The sequence below is a fragment of the Ailuropoda melanoleuca genome, chromosome 13, assembly GCF_002007445.2.
Source record: "Ailuropoda melanoleuca isolate Jingjing chromosome 13, ASM200744v2, whole genome shotgun sequence".
Taxonomy (NCBI): Eukaryota; Metazoa; Chordata; class Mammalia; order Carnivora; family Ursidae; genus Ailuropoda; species Ailuropoda melanoleuca.
This window is the reverse complement of record NC_048230.1, coordinates 76,442,567-76,462,354: the sequence shown is the minus strand read 5'-3', so window position 1 is coordinate 76,462,354 and position 19,788 is coordinate 76,442,567. Positions and strand designations below refer to the sequence as shown.

Below are 19,788 nucleotides of genomic sequence, written 5' to 3'. Positions count from 1 at the left end.
GTCTGGAGACAACACCAAGGTTTCCAGTCTCCGGTACCAGCAGCATACACATCTTTGTAATGAACTATTCCTTGCGCCTGGCTACCATTACCTCCTCTGCTCTATGTGCAGTTCTCAGTACCCCTTTAAGACCCATCATAACTCTACCATCTCTACAAAGTCTTCCTCTGAGCTTTCCCCATTCCTCCCCAATCACTGAGGGTCTTATCTTTATCTCTGAATGCAGCCAGTACTTTATCCATGCCTGTTGTGAGATTTATTTACTCTCTTCACCTTGAAGCATTTATCTCTTTGCCAGCCTAAATACTTTCACATATGTTGTCAACTGGCCCTGAGAAAAACTCAGGCAGGCATAGCACGTATTATTATTTTCAGTTTATATATGGGGACACTCAGGGAGAGTAAGTGACTTGCCTCCTGACACAGAACCTAAATCTGAGGTTGCTTTCCAAGTTCTAACTGATAACATGATCCTTGTCTTATCTTCCCTATGAGATTGTTTCCAAGGAGCTCTTTAATTTCTATATTATCTTCAATAGACTAAACTAATTCAAATAAATGAAAATAAATGTTATATTTAGATAAGCTGTTATATACAAAATGAATGGTATCTTTTAGGACAGGACTGCAACCTTTCAGTTCTAGCCAACGTCTGTTGGTTAAAAACTAAGTATCTTTTAGAGAAGGTACTGTTATTGTAAAATCTTCCTTTAAAATTCTGATGGAGTCTGCACAAGATAAGTCTTTACCTGATGTACTGCCAGACCCATGCAAGCCAAGGTTTTCTCGGGTGTATCCCTCAACTCATTTGCTAGATTTGGTACCAAGTCAGCCATTTCATCATCTTCTGTCAGTTCTTTAAAATCCACCACAATACTTCCCTTTCTTTCTATTTCGTCCTATAAAATATTAAGGCATGAAAACAATGATGGCTTTTTTGGAGTCAACTATCATAACTAAACATACAATTACACACTTTGAAAAAGCATATGTTTATATGGTGATAACAATGAGTATCGTAAGCTTTGTATCACTTCAAGTATTTAAAATATATTAACTTATTTGTGCCTCTTAACAACCCTTGGTGGTATTAATACTACTATGCCCAACTGATACATGAGAAAACCAAGGTACAGAGAACATAAGTAATACACTGAAGTCCACACTGCAGCCAAGTGGCAGAGCTGGGATCTGGACCAAGGCTGTATGGCTGCAACATCCACTGATCACTAGCACCTAAAATATATTGTTCAAGAAAATACATAAAGGCAGATTAGTAGCTTTGTTGTAGAGGAATCTTACCTTATCATACAAATCAATACGCCTTGTGAAAAAATTTTCAAATGCTTGAATCTTCTGAATGAAAGGAGAGCTACTGCTGTAAACTAATCCAACAAAATGGCATTAGCACTAATAATCACATGTGTAGACACATGTTTTTCATGAGACAAAAGAGATGCTGTATACATGGTAGAGGACTTTTTCCAATTACTTTACATCCTGATTACATTTACATAAGAATATAAGTAAGTACTGAGTGAATAGTTAAGATTCTAAAACAAGTTCAGGTCTGCATAATCTTAAATGCAGATAGAAAGTGACTCTCTCTAAAAGCACAGATATCTGGGAATCTTTGTAATGAACCTTTGACACTTGATAGGACCTGGTAGTTCAAATAGCTTACATAAAAATGAAAATTATAATAAATTATAATAAAGCCAAAGCTAGACACATGAAGTACATTCTTATTCAGCAACGGAACTAAAGACAATCAGTCTTTCCAAAGTAAATTCTACTAGTCCGAATTGCCACATCCTGAAATCAGGGGAGACAGACCACTACTTCACTTTGACCCTAAAACCTTTATACTCTAAAGTTCTATAACATTTTCAAATTGGTCTCCCACAGAGAAATAATACCGTTAAGTAGTTTGGAAGTACAGATGATTAAACCTAAAGTATCTACTGAACTCCATCTTTAGGACCAGTCTAAAGATCACTTCTAGTGCTCTGGGCTAACTGCTAGGGCCATATTGGAGGTGCTGGTAGCTAATGCATCCTAAAGCAACAAAAGACGCATCACTTACGAAAAACATCTGTGTGTATAGTAGAAAAAAACCGACTCTCAATACAGAAAACATTTGTAAAGCACTTTATTCATTCACCAAATGAATACTGAGTGCTTGGTATGGGGCAAGATCCTTGCCCTTAAAGAAGTACACAATCTAGTGGGAAAGTAACAGATATATATGCATGTACAACCCATAACTAATGCTATAATAAACATAGAAACTGTAAGAATGCGGAAAAGACTAGTCTCCAAACCTATAAAGACAGGTGTATAATATTAGCTGACGTTCTTGATTATAAAAGAGGAGATTCCTTAAGTGTGTTTCTATGCAAACCTGTGTTGGTGGTCTCTCGGTTCCAAACCCACTCTTCTCTTTTCTACTTTGTGATACTATGATTGAGATCTGCACAGTGCATTTCCCAGACTTCCTTTAGGTTCTGCCAATTTGAGGCACTTTAAAGACTGGAAGGTGGCAAGAAAGAAGGATTTTATTTTTGTTTCTAATTCTTTTCCGCATCTCTCCAGCTGCAGAAAATAGCTACAGTTCCAGCCTCCAGCTCTGAGCATCAGCCGTGAAATCCTCCCACCAGAGTTACCAGCAACAACCAGCTTCATTCACTGCAGTGGGTCTGAGCACAGGTGTGAAGGGTACCCTTTAGAGGTCCAACCACAGCTTTGTAGGGTGCTCCTCAGCGGCTGAAGCAATAGCCCTTCCTTTGAATTCCTAAGTCTTGGCAACCTCGGAACTTCTTACCTTTTGTACTCTCAGCCATAAGGACGGTTGCCACTTCCAGAAGTATTATTACCTGGGGGCTTACCTCAATGTTCCCCCTTTGCTCTTTTAGACTTCCATCTGTATATTCAATTCCTTGTATTAAATCCCCTTTTTGAAATACCTAATGTAGTTTCTGCTTTCCTGATATAAAAGCTAAAAATATTATTGAAACAAATATGATTTAATTGTTTGGGTGAACTAAAATTAAAGAAGGTGGTTTCTATCAGTAAGCCAAATGACAGAAATGTAACAACTGAAGACAAAGTAAGAAAATAGAATTTATGGTACTTTTTGCACTTTTAACTCTACCTTCAGAGAAATAAAGTTTCCAGCCTTTATATGGTATTAACTGATCCAATGTTGATTGTAGTAGCAAAGACTGTGGGGTTTGTTCTGGAAAAAAAAAACAAAAAACAAAAAACCAGAATACTAGATCAGCAGAAATAGTATTATGTGCTGATGATGGTCGAAGCAAGCACCAGGTCAGTAGAAACAGACATTTTTTTTTTCCAATTTGCTTCTCCTTCCAGCAATGAGAAGCTGACATGATATTAGTAGTTACAGGTTAAGTTAGAGGTTTCAGTAAAAATTTTGGATCTTAATGTTTAAATACTACTTTAAGGAATACATCAAGTAAGACTGAAATTTAAGTTAAAACGCTTTGTAGGACACACATAGTTTCCTTCGTGGAGAAAAAAAAAAATTGAACAATCTTTGACTTTCCCTACCAGAAGTATGTTTTCTCGTTGTTTTATTCAGGTCAGGTCTGCGTTCTCTCTCTCTCCATTTTCCTGTGAAGCTCCCACCACCTCTTCCTCTTTTCCAGCTTTGAAATCTTCCTCGTCCAAATCCTCTGCCTCTATAATCTCCATTCATATTTTCTAAAAGACAAAGACTAAAAAAAATTCATCAAAATTACAGTGAAAATAATGCTAAGAATGTATTAACATAGTAAATAAGAGAAAATTAATGTATTCTAGTTTGAGATTAGCAAATAGGCCTGCAACAGTGTACGCTACAGTAATAATGAGATGCAGTCTCAAACACTCTGCAGTTACCCTTCTAATTCCCATTTCTTTTTAAGTTTTTATTTAAATTCCAGTTAGTTAACATGCAGCGTAGTATGTTTCAGATGTACCACGTAGTGATTCAACACTTCCATACAACCTTGGCGCTCACCACAAGTGCACTCCTTAATCCCCATCATCACCTATTTCACCCATACCCCCACCCACCTCCCTCTAGTAACCATCAGTTTGTTCTCTATAGTTAATATGAGTCGGTTAAGCATCTGTCTTCAGCTCAAGTCATGATCTTAGGGTCCTGGGATGGAGCCCTGCCTCAGGCTCTCTGCTCAGCGGGGAGTCTGCTTCTCCCTCTCCCTCGGCCGGTCTCCTCCCTCTCTCTCTGAAATAAATAAATAAAATCTTTAAAAAAATTAATATGAGTCTGTTTCTTGGTTTGTTTTTTTCCCCCTTTTGCTCGTTTGTTTCTTAAATTGCATATGAGTGAAATCATATGGTATTTGTCTTTCTCTGATTGACTCATTTTGCTTAGCATTATACTCTCTAGCTCTATCCAGGTCATTGCAAATGGTCCCATCTCTTTTTAAGGTATACCCATTGTGTTTCACCAAGTATACTGAATGCTCATGGGATAAAAATAAAGTACTGTACCTGTTTGCAAGGAGCTCCTACTACAGAAATGAAAATAAGACAAGTAATTAACTCTGAGATGACTTGTTTGTAGTGTTTTAGACTTATAAAAGAGCAGCGCTGGCTGAACATAATCCTGACTGACACTAGGAATGAATCATCATAGCCCCTTATATACAGTCAATCCTGCATGTCATATCCACTTTTATCAGAAACACAAGGATATTCTTACATAGGCAGCTAATATAGACCTTTTTGGGGAAGCACAGGAGTGGGACAGGGTACGTACAAATTTCAATCTTTCTTCTCTGTAGGTGTTAAATAGGAAAGAAGTTAATTTTCCGAGACTTAACAACTTCTTAAAAAGACAATAGAAGAAAGATCATTTCTAGGTCAATACTGACTAGATTAATTTAGTTTTTAGATAGTTTTTAAAATATATTCATATTTGTTAACGTTATCTTTTTTTCGCTGAATATCTCTTCACATTTTTTGTTTTGTACATAGCAAGATACTCATTTTTTTTTAAAGATTTTATTTATTTATTTGACAGAGACAGCCAGCGAGAGAGGGAACACAAGCAGGGGAGTGGGAGAGGAAGAAGCAGGCTCATAGCGGAGGAGCCTGATATGGGGCTCGATCCCATAACGCCGGGATCACGCCCTGAGCCGAAGGCAGGCGCTTAACCGCCGTACCACCCAGGCGCCCCAAGATACTCATTTTTTTTTTAACTCAAAGATAGTTCTAAGTATCAAATATTCAAAATATAAGTGACCTATAAAATGGGTTTTAAAATAATTCGTATAGGTGGAGCACAGGGCATTTTTAGGTCAGTGAAATGATTCGGTATGGTATTGTAGTGGTGGATATATGATATGCATCTGTCAAAGCCATGGAATTGTACTACAGAAAGACTGAACCCTAACATAAACTCTGAAGTTTAGCTATTAGTAACTCATCAATATTGGTCCATTAATTGCAACAAATGTAGCACACTATTGCAGGGTGTTAACAAGGGGAAACCGGGCTGAGGGGAGGGAAGAGAAAACATAAGGGAACTCTGCAATTTCTGTGCCATTTTTCTGAAACCTAAAACCATTCTTAAAAAAACAAAGCTTATTTTTAAAAATAGTTCATATCCTAAGGATAAAAAGAAATAAAGAATATATCCGTACACTGTAGTGCAATTTTTCCCAGAAGACCGTATCCCAATCTGTCTGAAAGGATTTAACTAATAAATAAGTTAATACCCAAACAAGTTCGCGGTGTTAGGACAAGATAAAACTTATAACCGTCTAGACCACATCGTAAGTGAGGAAACTGAAGCCCAGAGAAATGCATCAAGATTCAAGTTGTTTGGTGGCAGTCCTGAGTCCGTCTTCAGACTCCCAAGATGAATTGCTGCTTCGAGAACGCTACATGCCATATCTTCCCCAAATGAGAGAACATAGTGAGAATAACTAGTAAAAATTCCAACACAAACGCAAGAAATAGGACCGCAGAACTGGGTATAAGGAGCCACCCGGGGGTCTGCTGTGCTTCGTTAAATACGCTGCTTCACTTAGGTCTCCTCAAGCTGTTCTTACTTGCAAAGAGGTCCCAAAGCTATCTCCGTTCTCAGCTGGCAGCAGGTGCGCCCCGCCCGGGTCTCCCCTATTCCCGGAGAGGGGTGGAAGGAGATCGGCGGGGCCAAGAAGAGATTGAGGTCCGAGCTCCTCAGGTGACTCCTGCCAAAGTCCCTTCGGTCGCAGTCCTCCTGACGTCCTCGCGCCGGGGCCAAGTCTCATCTGTTGGAACAGGTCGGGGACCTGTTTCCTCCGACACCTCGCAGGCTCGCGGGAAGATGTTTAGCTACTCAAGCTGAGGTCGTCTGCTTCCAAATTCTTTTTTGGCGCGTCTGTGACGCAAATTCCGTCCAAGGAGGGGCGAGACGAGAGGGGCGGAACAGAGTGCGGCCAATCAAGGAGTTCGGCCAGGCGGAAGCTGCGGGGCTGCCGGAAGCTGTCCGAGGTTCCGACCGGAAAGCGGAAGCGGCGCTCAGCACGTGGGGGCGGTCCCGGTTGGAGGGTTCTGCGTCCACTTGGCTTGTGGTAGTGAGGCTGGCCGCGGCAACAGCGGAGGACGAGGGGCGGGGTGAGGGTGGCAGGAGAGACGCTGCAGAGCGGGGAGACCGGCTGAACTCCATGGAGGGCTCAGAAGAGCTGCCGGGCCCACAGCCACCGCATCCCGGGGACCACCGCATCCGCGACGGCGACTTTGTGGTGCTGAAACGGGAAGATGTGTTCAAAGCAGTGCAAGTCCAGCGGAGAAAGTAAGTCAGGTCGCTGGCCGTAGGGGTCCCCGTCCCCATTTTCTCGAAACCCCTTCCCCTCAGGTCTTCTCAAAGAGCCCCTTCGACCAGGGTCCCATTCTTGATTCTGCGGATCCCCCAGCCTCCTCTTTCGTTATTTCCTTTTGGTCTTCCCACAGAGGCCTTTTCCCCCAACGTCCCATTCTCAGCCCTCGGGGTCTCACCTATCACTCCTGTCTTCCTGCAGACTGCCCTTTCCATGGTTTCAAACCTGGCCTTCTGCCTTCAACATTCCTCTCGATCTTTCCACAGGGTCCCTTTCCCATTCTTGCCCCTTGGGTGCTCAGGTGCCCTCCCCCCTCCCAGCGCTTACCTTTCCTTCTGTCCTCGGGTTCTTCTAGGTCCCTGAGATGTTCTCTCCTGTTATCTCACAGAACCCATCAATCATCTGATATCCTTGCCTCTCAGGGTCCTCCCCTCTCCTGCCTTTTCCCCACAGACCATCCTTTCTCCTTGTTCCCTCAGCAGGATCAATCCCACAAAAATGAAACCTCTCTGACCTTTTCTGTCCCTCGGGCTCTTCTCTCTGTCCAAACTGTCTGCACCTAATAATGTTGGAGAACAACTTCTCATAGCACGTAGGATCACTCTAGGGTTCCCTCACTTTACAGGAAGGGATGCCAGGTCTAGGAAAGTTAAATTCCCCAAAAGCAGTTTGCTCGAGGTCTCAAAACTTTTGAAATTAGGCTTGATTTGTGAACCCGGTGATTAGTTACAACTCTGTTTTAATATTAGAGAAGTGGGAATTTTTGGTAGCTTCTTGGCAGGGGTGGTGAGGTTGTTAAACCCCAACAGTTCATTAATGTTGAAAATATATTGAGATATTTCAGTTAATTATCTGAAAAGTACAGCCAAGCTTTCTTTTTGAGTTAGGTTATTATAATACTTTTGACAGTGAAGTAAGTTGAGTTCTGTGTAAGAACAGCTTTCTGCAGACCATAGGCTAGGTAGTGGTAGATTTGGAGTTTCTAAGTGCACACATGAGATGAATTATTTTACTCCTGTGTGAATCAAACTGTTGACTGGTATTTAAAGTGAAACAGGTGTCATTAGAAAATAGTCAAATAACAGTCCCCAAAACACTATGCTGGTGACAGCCAAGTCTTACTGCATAAGAATCAATTTAGTAAAGACAAAGAAATGGGGGGGGGGGAGTTTCCTTTAGTCATAAGTATAATACCTGCACCATTTTCTCTTTGGAATTTCTGAATAGAAATATGGACCAGCCTTCAAGCATATAATTTTTGGGAAGAGCCAGTACTAATTATTTAAACTTTCTAATTGAAGTATAGCAGTGCAGCAAAGTCCTTGTAAGTTTGATGAAACGATACCAAAGTTTATACAGCTGTATAATGACCATGCAGGTGAAATTTTGGTTTTTCTTTCTTTTCTTTCTCATACGTTTAAGTTGCCTGATTTTAACATGTGGTTGTTTGAGTGTGGTTGTTACTGTGCTTTTTTAGACAAGAGCTTTTTCATTACCAACAAGGCAGATAGTAACATCTTCATTTCTAAAAAGTACTCTGTAAGCACTCTATAGACACCTTTATTTGGAAACACTTTTCATTACTTTTCTTGGCAGAAGCCAGTGCATTAGTTTCCATTTTATTTAGTAAGTGACCCTCTGAACTCATCTACATCCCAGGGCAGACTCTCCCTTCACTCTTCTTTGGATCTGTACACATCTGGTTGGGCAGAAGCAATCTGACTCATTGGGAAGGAGACTCTGCAAATCCCACTCCTTCTTAGCGAAGACAAGGCACCACATTCTTCTGACTGGGTCCCACTTTCCTGACTGGGGTAGTGACCTCTTGTCACGCATCAGTTTGAGTGACCCACCCTTCTTTGCATATGAGACCACTTGCCAGAAGGGTAAACCCAACCTAGCTCAGACTCAGTGTTTCATTAGTACTAGGGTGCTCAAGGGATGAGAGTATGGGGTACACATCTGGGCTAAACTGAGTTTCAACTGGATTGACTGAATTTATGTCAGCAAATATTTTGAGAGTCTATTATGCTCTGTTATGTTATAGAAACTGGGCACCTAGCAAAGAATAAGAATTGACCCTATCTGGATCACTTAGGATCTCACAGGAGTTCACTCATGATTCAAGTGAGGAGATTTAAAGAAGATGTGACACATACACATACAGTGGCGTGGCAAGGTTTGGAGAACCAACAGAGAATGGTGATGCACCCAGGGTCTAGCAGCGGTGGGAAACTTTTGGCAAGGGAGTCTGGGTGATGTGGTCTATGCATCTGTCATAGTCAGACTCCTAGGGCACAGAGAAAGGAAAAGAAGGTGTGGGTGGGGCACAAACAAAATTAACCAGTATGTGTCTTCCAGGATTCCGAATTCTGTGGACATGGGCAGTGTCCTAAAACTAGCGGGGCTTCTTGAGATCCATTAGTCTTTTCTGGAGCAGACTGTGTGATATAGTGGAAGGAACCAGGCTTTGGGGTCAGGCAGACCTGGATTTTAATCCCAGCTCCCACTTTGTAACTGTGAATCTTGGACAAGGTACTTTTCCCTAAGCCTCAGATTGCTCATCTGGAAGGAGCTGTGTCCTAGGGTTACTGTGAGAATTAAATAAAGAAGTATGAAATACACTGGCACATACTGCCTAGCCACTTGTCAACACTCAGTGGGTATTAGTTTTCTTTTTTGGGGGAAAAAATTTTTTTTTCCTGGTTTTGTGGGATTTTCCTTTTAAGTGGTAATAGGATAAAAATCCAGGTAATGAGGAAAGCTGAAGTTGCCTGATCCTCAGTAGAGCATTGTCAGCGTTAAGCACCATTTCCAAATGTATAGATTGTCAATAATGTTTATTTTCTAAATATAATTTGTCTTTACCAGATAATTTTACTTGTTTATTTGTTTGTTTATTAAGTAGGCTCCACACCCAGTGTGGGGCTAAACTCACAACCCTGAGATCAAAAATCTCATTCTCTACTGACTGAGCTAGCCAGGCAACCCTGTTTTTACTAAGATAATTTTTTAAGAAGATAGCCAGTTAGACCAGAGAGTTTGTTAAATCCCTGTCATCTCACTAGTTCAGTTTTGAGAGTTTCTAGTAAGAGTTGCAAGGGGTGTGACAGTGTGTGTCCAGTGGCCTGGCAGCCTTGGTAACACTTAATGCTATACAGGAAATCCACAAAGCTATGAGTCTCAACGTCCTGTCAGTGCCAATTGGAGTCAGATCAATGCCTCAGAAAAGGAACGTCTTCTGTCCTTGTTTCTCCTTCCAAATTCAGTGTTTTTGTAGGTTCTTACTAATGTTATGTCTCTGCCCCAACCCGGTTCTCTCTAGTTCATTTGTCAGCTTATGTTCAGAGGTAATGCTGCTCATCATTCTTTATGGAGACCAGTTTTGAAATAAACTTGATTGAGCCTCTCTTTTCTATACTGAATGCAAATGAGATTCAGCTAATTGCATTTTCTTCCCCAGAAAAGTAACTTTTGAAAAACAGTGGTTCTATCTGGATAACGTCATTGGCCATAGTTATGGAACCACATTTGAAGTGACCAATGGAGGAAGTCTTCAGCCTAAGAAGAAGAAGGAAGAGCCTACTTCAGGTGCACTACTTTGGGTATATGAAATAGGTGCTCTTGAGCTGGCTAGTCAGAAACCTGTCGAGCCCAATTCTAAAATGCTAACTCAGGCTATCCCCAAAGAAATTTAAACTTACAATCTAAGAACTGTAGCTTGGTGGAATAAAGCGAGGTCTGCCTTTGGCTTTGGGTACCTGGATTCTGGCTCCAGCCCATCATTAACTGGCTTTCTGACTTTGGGCCAAGTATTTAATCCTAGAAGAATCCTTGCTACTTCAGTGTAAGAGCAGGTAGAGTCCTTTCAGTGCCCCGAAGTTACATAACAGCTGCCGGCAGTTAGCATGTCAGGTAGAGTTAAGAGTCTGGCTTCCAATTTAACTGACGAGGTTTAAGTTCCAGTTTCATCACTTGCCTTGTAACCTTAGGCAGGCTACTTGGTTTCTGTAGGTCTTTATATCTCCATCTGTAAAATGGAGCCATAATGCCTAGGCTGTAGCCAGTGTTCAGTCACATAACACATACAAAGTTCTTAACAGTGCCTTGCCTGTAGCAAAGGCCCCATAATTTTAGTTATTGTTAATTAAAATTAAATATTTCAATATTTGTTAAAGTAAATGTACCTAAAATACTTTATTAATAAAAAAAAATAATTTAAAAAATCAAATAACTAAAATACTATTGAAGTTTTGGTTCAAACCAGTTAATTAAATACTTTTAAACTAACATCCATATTTTTATTGAGCACCAGATATGTGCCAGGCATGATTAGGCACTGTCTAAATCGTCTCATAAAGTGTAGCGAGCAGTGGGGAACACCAAGAATAAGTAGACAAGCAGACAACACACTTGCGGATGGTGATGTGTGCTGCGAAGATGGTAAAGCAGGGAGGTTTACTGGAGGCTGATTGGGTGAGACATGGCTGAGATATGAGCTCAGCCCTGAGGGATGGAAAGGACCTAGAGCTCTGTCATGAAGACACTCCCCAGTGGAGGGAGCAGCAGGTGCCAAAGCCTGCAGTGAGTCTGTGCTTGGTGTGTTTAAGGTCAGAAGGGCAGTGTGGCTGAAGCACAGGGGCCAAGAAATGAGGTCGGAAAAGGTCACCAGGGGCCAGAGCATATACAAGATGGGCTGGATGTGGACATGAACTTAGAAGAAGAAAGATTTTACGTAACTTCAGATCATAAATGTCATGAAGCAATTTCCTTCCTTAGAGACCAAAGAAGCAGGCACTGATAATCGAAATATAATTGATGATGGGAAATCTCAGAAACTTACTCAAGATGACATAAAAGCCTTAAAGGACAAAGGCATTAAAGGAGAGGTAATATTCAAAGGATGTTGTGTTTTGTTTTTGTTTGGTATTGAGGAAATTGCTTGGATTTTAAAGCAGGATTTACTTAAGGTGAAATGTAAAAATACTGTTTTTCCCTTAGAAATAGCTTGACATGGTACATGCCATTCAGTATATCAAAGATTTCATTTCTTATATGCAGGAATGTAAGTGAGTGATATTACTGATATTATTAGCAAAAGAGAATTTAATAACTTACTGCGTATCAGAGCTTAACTTGGTTCGTTTTCAGTAATGTTTTCAGCCAGTGTCTTCAGGAAGGACAGTTTCCTTTACATTCCTTCTCCCTTTATTATGTATCTCTGTTTGTTTGTTTTTACCGTCTTAAGTGCAGTTACAAAGTACTTGTATTTTAATACAAGTTCTAGATTGAAAAAAAAATGCAGTTTATTCATTTGGACTTCTGTGGAAAAGGAACTGGAAAATCAGACCTTTGGATACATTCTAGGGTAAGAAACCTTTGAAGTTATTTCAGTGGAAATAAAGTTTCAGGAAATCTGCTTCCTCCTTTTCTTATAGGAAATAGTTCAGCAGTTAATTGAAAATAGTACAACATTCCGGGACAAGACAGAATTTGCTCAAGATAAATATATAAAAAAGAAGAAAAAGAAGTAAGTGGATTTTGTTCGAAAAGGATTGAAGTATGAAATCTTCATAGATTTATAAAATGTATATTATTAAAAATAAAATATTTTTAAGCCAGTTTTTAAAAACTGGTGTCTTCTTTTTTCTCCCCCCAGGTATGAAGCCATCATTACTGTTGTGAAGCCATCCACCCGCATTCTTTCAATTATGTATTATGCAAGAGAACCTGGAAAAATTAAGTACGCTTTGTTTCCTTTCAAAAGTATATTTGGGGGAAAATATATCTTTAAGAAAAGTCATGATTTTAAGTAAAATGAAAAACTTGCTCACCTGCATAAAGTGTCCTCCTACCTCATGAATTGTAAGTTCTTTTTACTGTTGCTTCCAAAACAGTCTGTAGTCTTATCAACATAATTTTTATGAAATAAACAAAACTTAAAAAATGATGATTAAAATAGCTGGCTCTGCTTAGCTAAAAGTAAATGAATCATTCTTTTTTCCTTAGCCACATGAGGTATGATACACTAGCCCAGATGTTGACGTTGGGAAATGTCCGTGCTGGCAATAAAATGATTGTAATGGAAACCTGTGCAGGCTTGGTGCTGGGTGCAATAATGGAACGGATGGGAGGTAAGATTTAACATTTTTAGGTTCATTAAAGCACCACCATGATGTGAGTAGAAGGGCTTAAAAACTCAAACGCACAGAAAGTGAAGCTTAGTTACTGTGAGATTCACGAAATGGCTTGGGTGGGCCTGTACCGCCCCAGTCCCTGGGACCTTCCTGCAGAATCCACATCTCCCAGCCAGTGCTGTGTCGGTGCCCCTGGATGGCAGTTGCCCTTTCCAGCTTCAGTATCAGTGGGGATGTTTCTGAAGCCTTTGGCCGGCCTCAACCTCCAGGACAGTGATTTCAGTAAATTCTTGGGTAGCTGGTGCCCATTTTATTGGCCTAAATAGAAGGGATTGGATGAGAAGACTACGAGGGGTATATTTTGTCTTAGAGGAACACAACACAGCCCAGTTTGCCTGCCCTGTCTCTAACCCTGTGGCAGCTAAGAACTTCTAACTGCCCTGATTGAGGATTGGACTGGGAATGACTGTACTGAGAGCCAGTCACCAATCATGTGACACCCAAATTTGCAGGATCACAGGGTTTTACTGTAGTATCACATGGAGGTTCATGTGTTTTGGAATTATATTTCCTTCACTGGGAATATTCACAGACTGAACAGACCGCCAGGGAAGCTGCATCATCCTGCAGCCCCTGAAAAGAGTAGAGATCTTCAGTCTTCTTACTGTGGAGGACCCTGGGGGTTTGCTGAGTCTGGAATCCCCTCCATTGAGCAGATACTTATTTTTTTAATCTCTTCAGGTTTTGGTTCCATTATTCAGCTGTACCCTGGAGGTGGACCTGTTCGGGCAGCAACAGCATGTTTTGGATTTCCCAAATCTTTCCTCAGTGGTCTTTATGAATTCCCACTCAACAAAGTAGACAGTCTCCTAAATGGAACATTTTCTGCGGAGATGTTATCTTCAGAGCCTAAAGACAGTGCTTCAGTTGAAGAAAGTAATGGCACCCTGGAGGAAAAACAGACTTCGGAACAGGAGACTGAAGACAGCATGGCAGAAGCCCAAGAGAGCCATCACCCACCGGAACAGGAAACAATGGAAATCGTCTCTCAGGAGCCAGAATATAAGGAGCCTAAAGAGAGAGGAAGCAAAAAGGATTATGTAAGTGTTAAGAGTCCCCCTGCCTTCACAGTATTCCCCTCAGAGTTTCAGTTAACTTCATCTAAGCACTGAGGTTCGGTTTGGCTTTGGAGCATCAGGGCCCAAGATAATAAATACCAAAACAGACGGAGAAAATGCGTGTGTGGGTGTACACACATATGTGATGCGTTCTTTGGAGTGGAGCTTTAGGATCCAGAAGTGTTGTATAGGTAGCTTACTGATGGTTCTATAACAAGCAGGTTTGTTTGTTTTCAACTTCCTCACGAATGACCTACTGCTGCTCTAGTCCAAGTTGAGAATACTGTTGAAATGTCTTGACAGACCAGCACTTCCATAAACCTGACTGAATGACCTCAGTACATTAGTTTCTTCTTTTTCTTCTTGAAGATTCAGGAAAAGCAGAGGAGACAAGAAGAGCAAAGGAAAAGACATTTAGAGGCTGCTGCTCTGCTGAGTGAAAGAAACTCAGATGGGTGCGTTGATGAAGGAATGCAGATATCTGGGTGCTCGTGGGCTTTGCTTCTAACAGATTAGAATTCTCTGTGTGTCTGCTTTGATTACAGTGGGAGCAGAGATGATGATTCTATCTTGGGTTTTTAAAGGAGGCTGTATCTGGTGGAGGTGGGAAATTGTGCTGGTTTCAGAGTTTTAGAATAAATTTGAAATGTCTCCATTGACAGTGTATCAGATGAGTCTGTGTGGTCCTGCTACATGCAGGTGGTGGGCCATTCAAATTGATGTGATGTTGGCCAATGGTAAAGGCTAAGGAAAACCTGACAGACGTAGATTCTGGTATCTGCAAAGCCAGAATTACAATGTTGGATTTGTTTCCAGAGATTTTTTTTTCAAATCAAGAATGTCATCAAATGCTAAGTTGCCAAGCACCAAGAGCTTTTCATTCATTTTGTGTTTCTTAGAAAATAGTAGCTCATGATTTTTTTTGGGGGGGGTGGTTTGTAGAATGTTATATTTAAAGCTCTTCCTTGTGCGAGTTATGACAAATGAATAGCTGGTCATTTTTAAAAAAGATTTTATTTATTAGAGAGAGAGAAACTACAAGCAGAGGGAGCAGCAGAGGAAGAGGGAGAAGCAGGCTCCCCGCAGAGCAGGAAGCCCAACACAGGGCTCAGTCCCAGGACCGTGGGATCATGACCTGAGCCAAAGGCAGAGGCTCAATTGACTGAGCCACCCAGGCGCCCCAATAGATGACCAGTTTAAGTGCATTTTAAAATCTATGCTCTACTTTGCGAGTAGAGAAATAATTTGTCTGATGTTTTCCTTGCAGTTTAATTGTAGCTAGTCGTTTCCATCCCACTCCACTCCTGCTGTCTTTGCTGGACTTCGTGGCCCCTTCAAGGCCGTTTGTGGTCTACTGTCAGTATAAAGAGGTAATGCTGAAATGGAAGGGACGGGAGTTCTTGCATCTTCGTGTTAATACTCAAATCGCAGCCCTCGAAGGCATTCTTACAGAATTTGTTTATGCCTTTAGCCTCTTTTGGAATGCTACACAAAACTGCGGGAAAGAGGAGGGGTCATCAACCTCAGGCTGTCTGAAACCTGGCTCAGGAATTACCAGGTACGTGTTCTTCCAGCTGGTTCCAGGGAGCTGCTCTCCTGAGTCATTGGCTCTCTGCGGTAGTGCCAGAAGTTGTTAAATAAATGCCCCTGTTTCTGTCTACAGAGATGAAAGAATCTCCTGCCTATAACTCAAAGTGCCCTGGCTTTTCCTGACCCTTTTTCTTCCTTTCATGTCAGGGTCTATTATTCTGTAACTCCAACCCAGAGGCATTTAAAATGCAAACAGTTGTGGTTCATGTTTCTCCAAGGCCTCAAGATCACTGTGGAGGGAATGACTGATAATAGCAAAATCCCTAGGCCAACAAGAAAGTGACTCTCCCCTCTCTGCTGGGATGTGTTTGCAGTAGGTTTGCAGGATTTACTGGTGGGCCCCATGTCAGTTCAGGTCCTCTCGAAGGCATACGCCAAGATGGAATTAGAAGTGTAAGGGATTTATTGGGGAAGATGCCTCTGAAGGACGAGGGAGAGAGGGAACAGGATCAGATGGGAAAGCCCTCAGACCATGGTGGAGGTCTGATTGCTGCAAAAGAAGGGAGAGAAAGGAAGATGGGAGGACGAGCCTGCAGCGCTTCCTTCAGGAAGTCTCAGCCAGGATGATGGGGAACCCCAGAGCAAAGGTTGCCCATTAAAGGAGCCCTGTATTGGGCAGAAATGTTGCCGTCCTGGGTACCCGTGCTCAGTAATCAACTTGGAGTAGCCCATGGCTTCCCTGGGTGTGAATGCTGTGGAGGATCCCAAAGGAGCAGCAGTTAGAGGCTTTCTGCTGCCCGAACTCCTCACAGCCAGTTAGTTCCCTGTTGAAGGGAGATCTGAGTGAGCACCTCCACGGCCACCACAGGCCCTCCCCTGCTGCTCAGACATCGTACTACCTTAATCCAGGATACTCAAAGCCCTGAGCGGACCCTGCCCTTCATGGCAGTCATCTTCTTGAGCTGTGGTAACAGCAGAGGAGAGATTTTGTCAGAGTTAACAAGGTATCAGGGAAGGAAGGCTCTGGATATGTGTCCAGTAGCTACTTTCCGGTGGACCCAAGCTTCACTCTTGGCCGTGAAGCTTCCTGGAGCCGACAGGAAGAAAGCTATGCACAGGCCCAGCATACGACACAAACATTTGCTTGTTTGCCAAGGGAAGCTTGCCTCAGGTTTGAGAGCAGCAGCTTCAGTTTTATTTTTCAGAAGAAAATCATTTAAACCAGTTTCTACTCTTTTATCTGCACTATCTTGTGAAGGAAGGAACTCTTTAGGAATTGGTCCGATTAAATCTTCAAGAGAATATCTGTCGTTTAAATTCTGATTTCTGGAATGTGTGTTGTTATCTGCTTTATCTGCTTAGGAAAACGTGAATGTCTTTCTGTCTTGATTAGGTTTTGCCAGATCGAAGTCATCCCAAACTACTGATGAGTGGAGGTGGGGGGTACCTTCTCTCAGGCTTCACTGTTGCCATGGATAACCTTAAAGCAGACCCCAGTCTCAAATCCAACGCAAGCACTTTAGAATCACACAAGACGGAAGAGCCAGCAGCCAAAAAACGGAAATGCCCGGAGTCTGACTCTTAACCTTTCAAACATTGCTCTGATTTTTGTCCTCAGGCATTATACAGTTAGTAATTAAACTTTAAATGCCGTTACTAATTGTTTTCTCATCTTCTAAAAGTAAGTCTATACACTTGTTCCTGGGAAGGACGAGTAAGCCTTTTGTCCACCTCTGGCACAGATAAATTTGGTCTGTCAAAACATCGAGCCCAAATACCCAAGCCTGGGGTGTATGCAGTGGACTGGTATATATGGCCAATTCTGTTTATTTCACAAAAATCCTCTAAGTACTTTTAGTACTCTGTGAAAATATCTTGAGAATTTAGACATCCTAAAAATATATTTATACAAGACTTTGTATGTTAAGCTAAGTGGAATAACACAACATACCTAAAACTTGGGTACTGAAAGAAAGAATTCGTGGAAGCAATTTCTTGTGTTCATTCCACTCTCTTCAACCTAAGCAATATGGATGTGTGAGTGTATGAGATTTACAGTACCAAAAATACCCTCCCTGTTCCCTCCAGTGGAATAAACTTTTTTAAAACACTAGATTTTTTTATTTTAATAGTTGACAACTTAGGAAAGTTCTGAGTATTTATTGTATTGCTTTTTTTTTGTCAATACACAAGGGTGTAGTAGGGTACTTTTTTGTGTTAATTTGCCCATCTCCTCATTCTTTGTTCCAAGTGAAGTGACCAGAATTTTTGTGTTCTATTAAATTAAAGGAAATAGCAAAGATTTTCCCCCTACCCAGAGACTTATGGAGATACACACGTGCACACACACACACGCATATGTTTATGGTTGTTGGTATATACACACACATATATATGTATTTATATATACGTATGAAAACAGAGAGAATGCACTATTTATATGATCTTTGGCAAAGTTTAGTGCTGGGCTTAGACCAGTTCTCATTGCATTAGTGTCACTCCTTGTCAAATGTATTTTAAAGTGCCTTTTTTTGTGATTATTAATGCTGGTTTGTTGAGCTCTGGCATGATTAGGTGGTTAGCCTTTCTAAGCTCTGAAAACATATAATCAAATTTGGTCATCTACTGCGGCCAAGGAAAGTAGAGTAAGCCATGGCTCTTGTCTTGCTCACTAAACATGCTTATAGTTTGTACTGTTCACATCATTATAGCATAGATGCTGATCATCCAGCAAGGAGCATCTGGGGGGGGGGATTACATTTTCCCAATAGCATGTATTATCCTGATAATGGTCAATGTCATTACCAACAAGTACAGTTTTGATTCCTTTTTCTTAAAACAATTGCTTTTGAAGAATAAAAGTGTTTCCTATTACAATTCGTCTGATTTACATTAATGATGGGGTCAGTGACACCACATTCACTGGCTTTCAGCTGATGTAACATGTGATCTGTATAAGAAAACGTGCCCAAATTGACACATCACTGAACATGTCCTCGCAAACAGTCATCACCCACATAGAACCAGTCACGTTATGTCAAGGAGAGCACATGTGCACAGACTGGATTCAGTAGTGTCTGGTCTCTGCTTTTTGCTGTTGTTTTAATCCTCTCCTCATTGGGATTCATCCAGTTTTCAAGGCACATCACATTTCATTCATTCTGGAAGTCTGCATTACCAAGGCATTGTGTGCCCATGTAGCTGCCCCTGGAGTTGACTTGTGAACTCATCTCATGTACCAGCAGCAAAAGTTAACCTAACCTGTTATTTTTTTCCCTTGAATATAATTTATTTCATCTTTGAGGACTGATGCTTAATTCAATACCTTGAAAACTTAGTACCGGGATTCCCTGGAGGGCTTATTAAACCCGGATTGTTTAACACCTCAAAGTTTCTGTTTCAGTAGGTTTGGGGTAGAGCAGAAAATTTGCGTTTCTAAGAAGTATCCAGGTGATGCTGCTGGCCCAGAGCCCATGCTTGAGAAACACTCCTTTGTGTGCACCCACGTGAAGAGCGTGGCAAAATACATGATGCTTTTGTCTTGTTTGTAAAGTGGGCATCCACCTTTGGAGCAGATGAATGGGTAATTCTGACTTCCGGACATCTAGCCACCAGGAGAGTTATGTGACATAACGCTTAAATGAGTGGCCATCAAAAAATAAAGACAAAAGTCATTTTGTGATGTCCACCTTATTTCTTCACTGGATTAGGGTACTTGGAAATATACAGTGGTGCCAATTAGATTTTTTTTTTTTTAGCTTAGAAATACACTAAAATTGTGTAGTGCATAACTCCCCTCCCCCAGCTTTATTGAATTATAATTGACATATAACATTGTGTAAATTGGGGCACCAGGTGGTTCAGTTGGTTGAGCATCTGACTCTTGGTTTTGGCTCACGTCATGATGTCGGTCCTGAGATTGAGCCCTGCATTGGGTTCTGCGCTCAGTGGGGAGCCCGCTTGAGATTCTTTCTCTCCTCCCCTGTCCCTGCCCCTGCTCATGTGTGCACTCTCTCCCTCTCTAAAATACATAAATTTTTTAAAAATATATATTGTGTAAGTTTAAAGTATATAATGTGTTATTTTGATAGTTACATATTGCAAAGTGATTACCACTATAGCTTTAGCTGAAACACCTCCATCCCATCACATAATTACCATTTCTGT

The 19,788-nt window shown here is 41.3% G+C and overlaps 2 protein-coding genes across 6 annotated transcripts in view; one reads left to right on the top strand and one right to left on the bottom strand.

Moving 5' to 3' along the window:
• The window catches only part of MCM8 (minichromosome maintenance 8 homologous recombination repair factor), a 40,755-nt gene extending 34,350 nt beyond the window's left edge, over window positions 1–6,405 (bottom strand). For 2 of the 4 annotated variants that reach the window (XM_011232030.3, XM_034640349.1), the window contains exons 1-5: window positions 6,087–6,405; window positions 3,574–3,740; window positions 3,155–3,238; window positions 1,303–1,385; window positions 750–899 (exon numbers count right to left, since the gene is read on the bottom strand). In XM_011232030.3, the coding sequence (XP_011230332.1) occupies window positions 750–899; window positions 1,303–1,385; window positions 3,155–3,238; window positions 3,574–3,721 (465 nt within the window). In that variant the 5' untranslated portion in view covers window positions 3,722–3,740; window positions 6,087–6,405. Of the gene's footprint in view, window positions 1–749; window positions 900–1,302; window positions 1,386–3,154; window positions 3,239–3,573; window positions 3,741–5,750 lie in introns of all 4 variants that reach the window. The other 2 variants (XM_034640347.1, XM_034640348.1) reach the window with 2 other exon arrangements.
• A 119-nt stretch (window positions 6,406–6,524) lies between these two features.
• Window positions 6,525–18,500, top strand: TRMT6 (tRNA methyltransferase 6). Of its 2 annotated transcripts, XM_002925017.4 has the most exons (11): window positions 6,525–6,811; window positions 10,300–10,427; window positions 11,616–11,725; window positions 12,275–12,366; window positions 12,496–12,579; window positions 12,846–12,970; window positions 13,715–14,073; window positions 14,461–14,546; window positions 15,359–15,461; window positions 15,563–15,649; window positions 17,015–18,500. In XM_002925017.4, exons 1-11 carry the CDS (start codon window positions 6,684–6,686, stop codon window positions 17,204–17,206), a joined length of 1,494 nt encoding a protein of 497 aa, XP_002925063.1. In that variant the 5' UTR covers window positions 6,525–6,683; the 3' UTR covers window positions 17,207–18,500. The 2 variants fall into 2 exon arrangements, with proteins under 2 accessions (XP_002925063.1, XP_011230335.1); XM_011232033.3 differs by lacking the exons at window positions 10,300–10,427; window positions 11,616–11,725 and having other exon boundaries at window positions 6,683–6,811.
• Window positions 18,501–19,788: the final 1,288 nt, after the last annotated feature.

Bases quoted from the DNA above. Each gene is read 5' to 3' on its own strand.
- TRMT6 (XM_002925017.4), top strand. From the start codon at position 6,684: ATGGAGGGCTCAGAAGAGCTGCCGGGCCCACAGCCACCGCATCCCGGG. The intron at 12,367-12,495 runs GTAAGTGGATTT...TTCTCCCCCCAG, and splicing joins ATAAAAAAGAAGAAAAAGAA to GTATGAAGCCATCATTACTG. The intron at 15,462-15,562 runs GTAATGCTGAAA...TTATGCCTTTAG, and splicing joins TCTACTGTCAGTATAAAGAG to CCTCTTTTGGAATGCTACAC.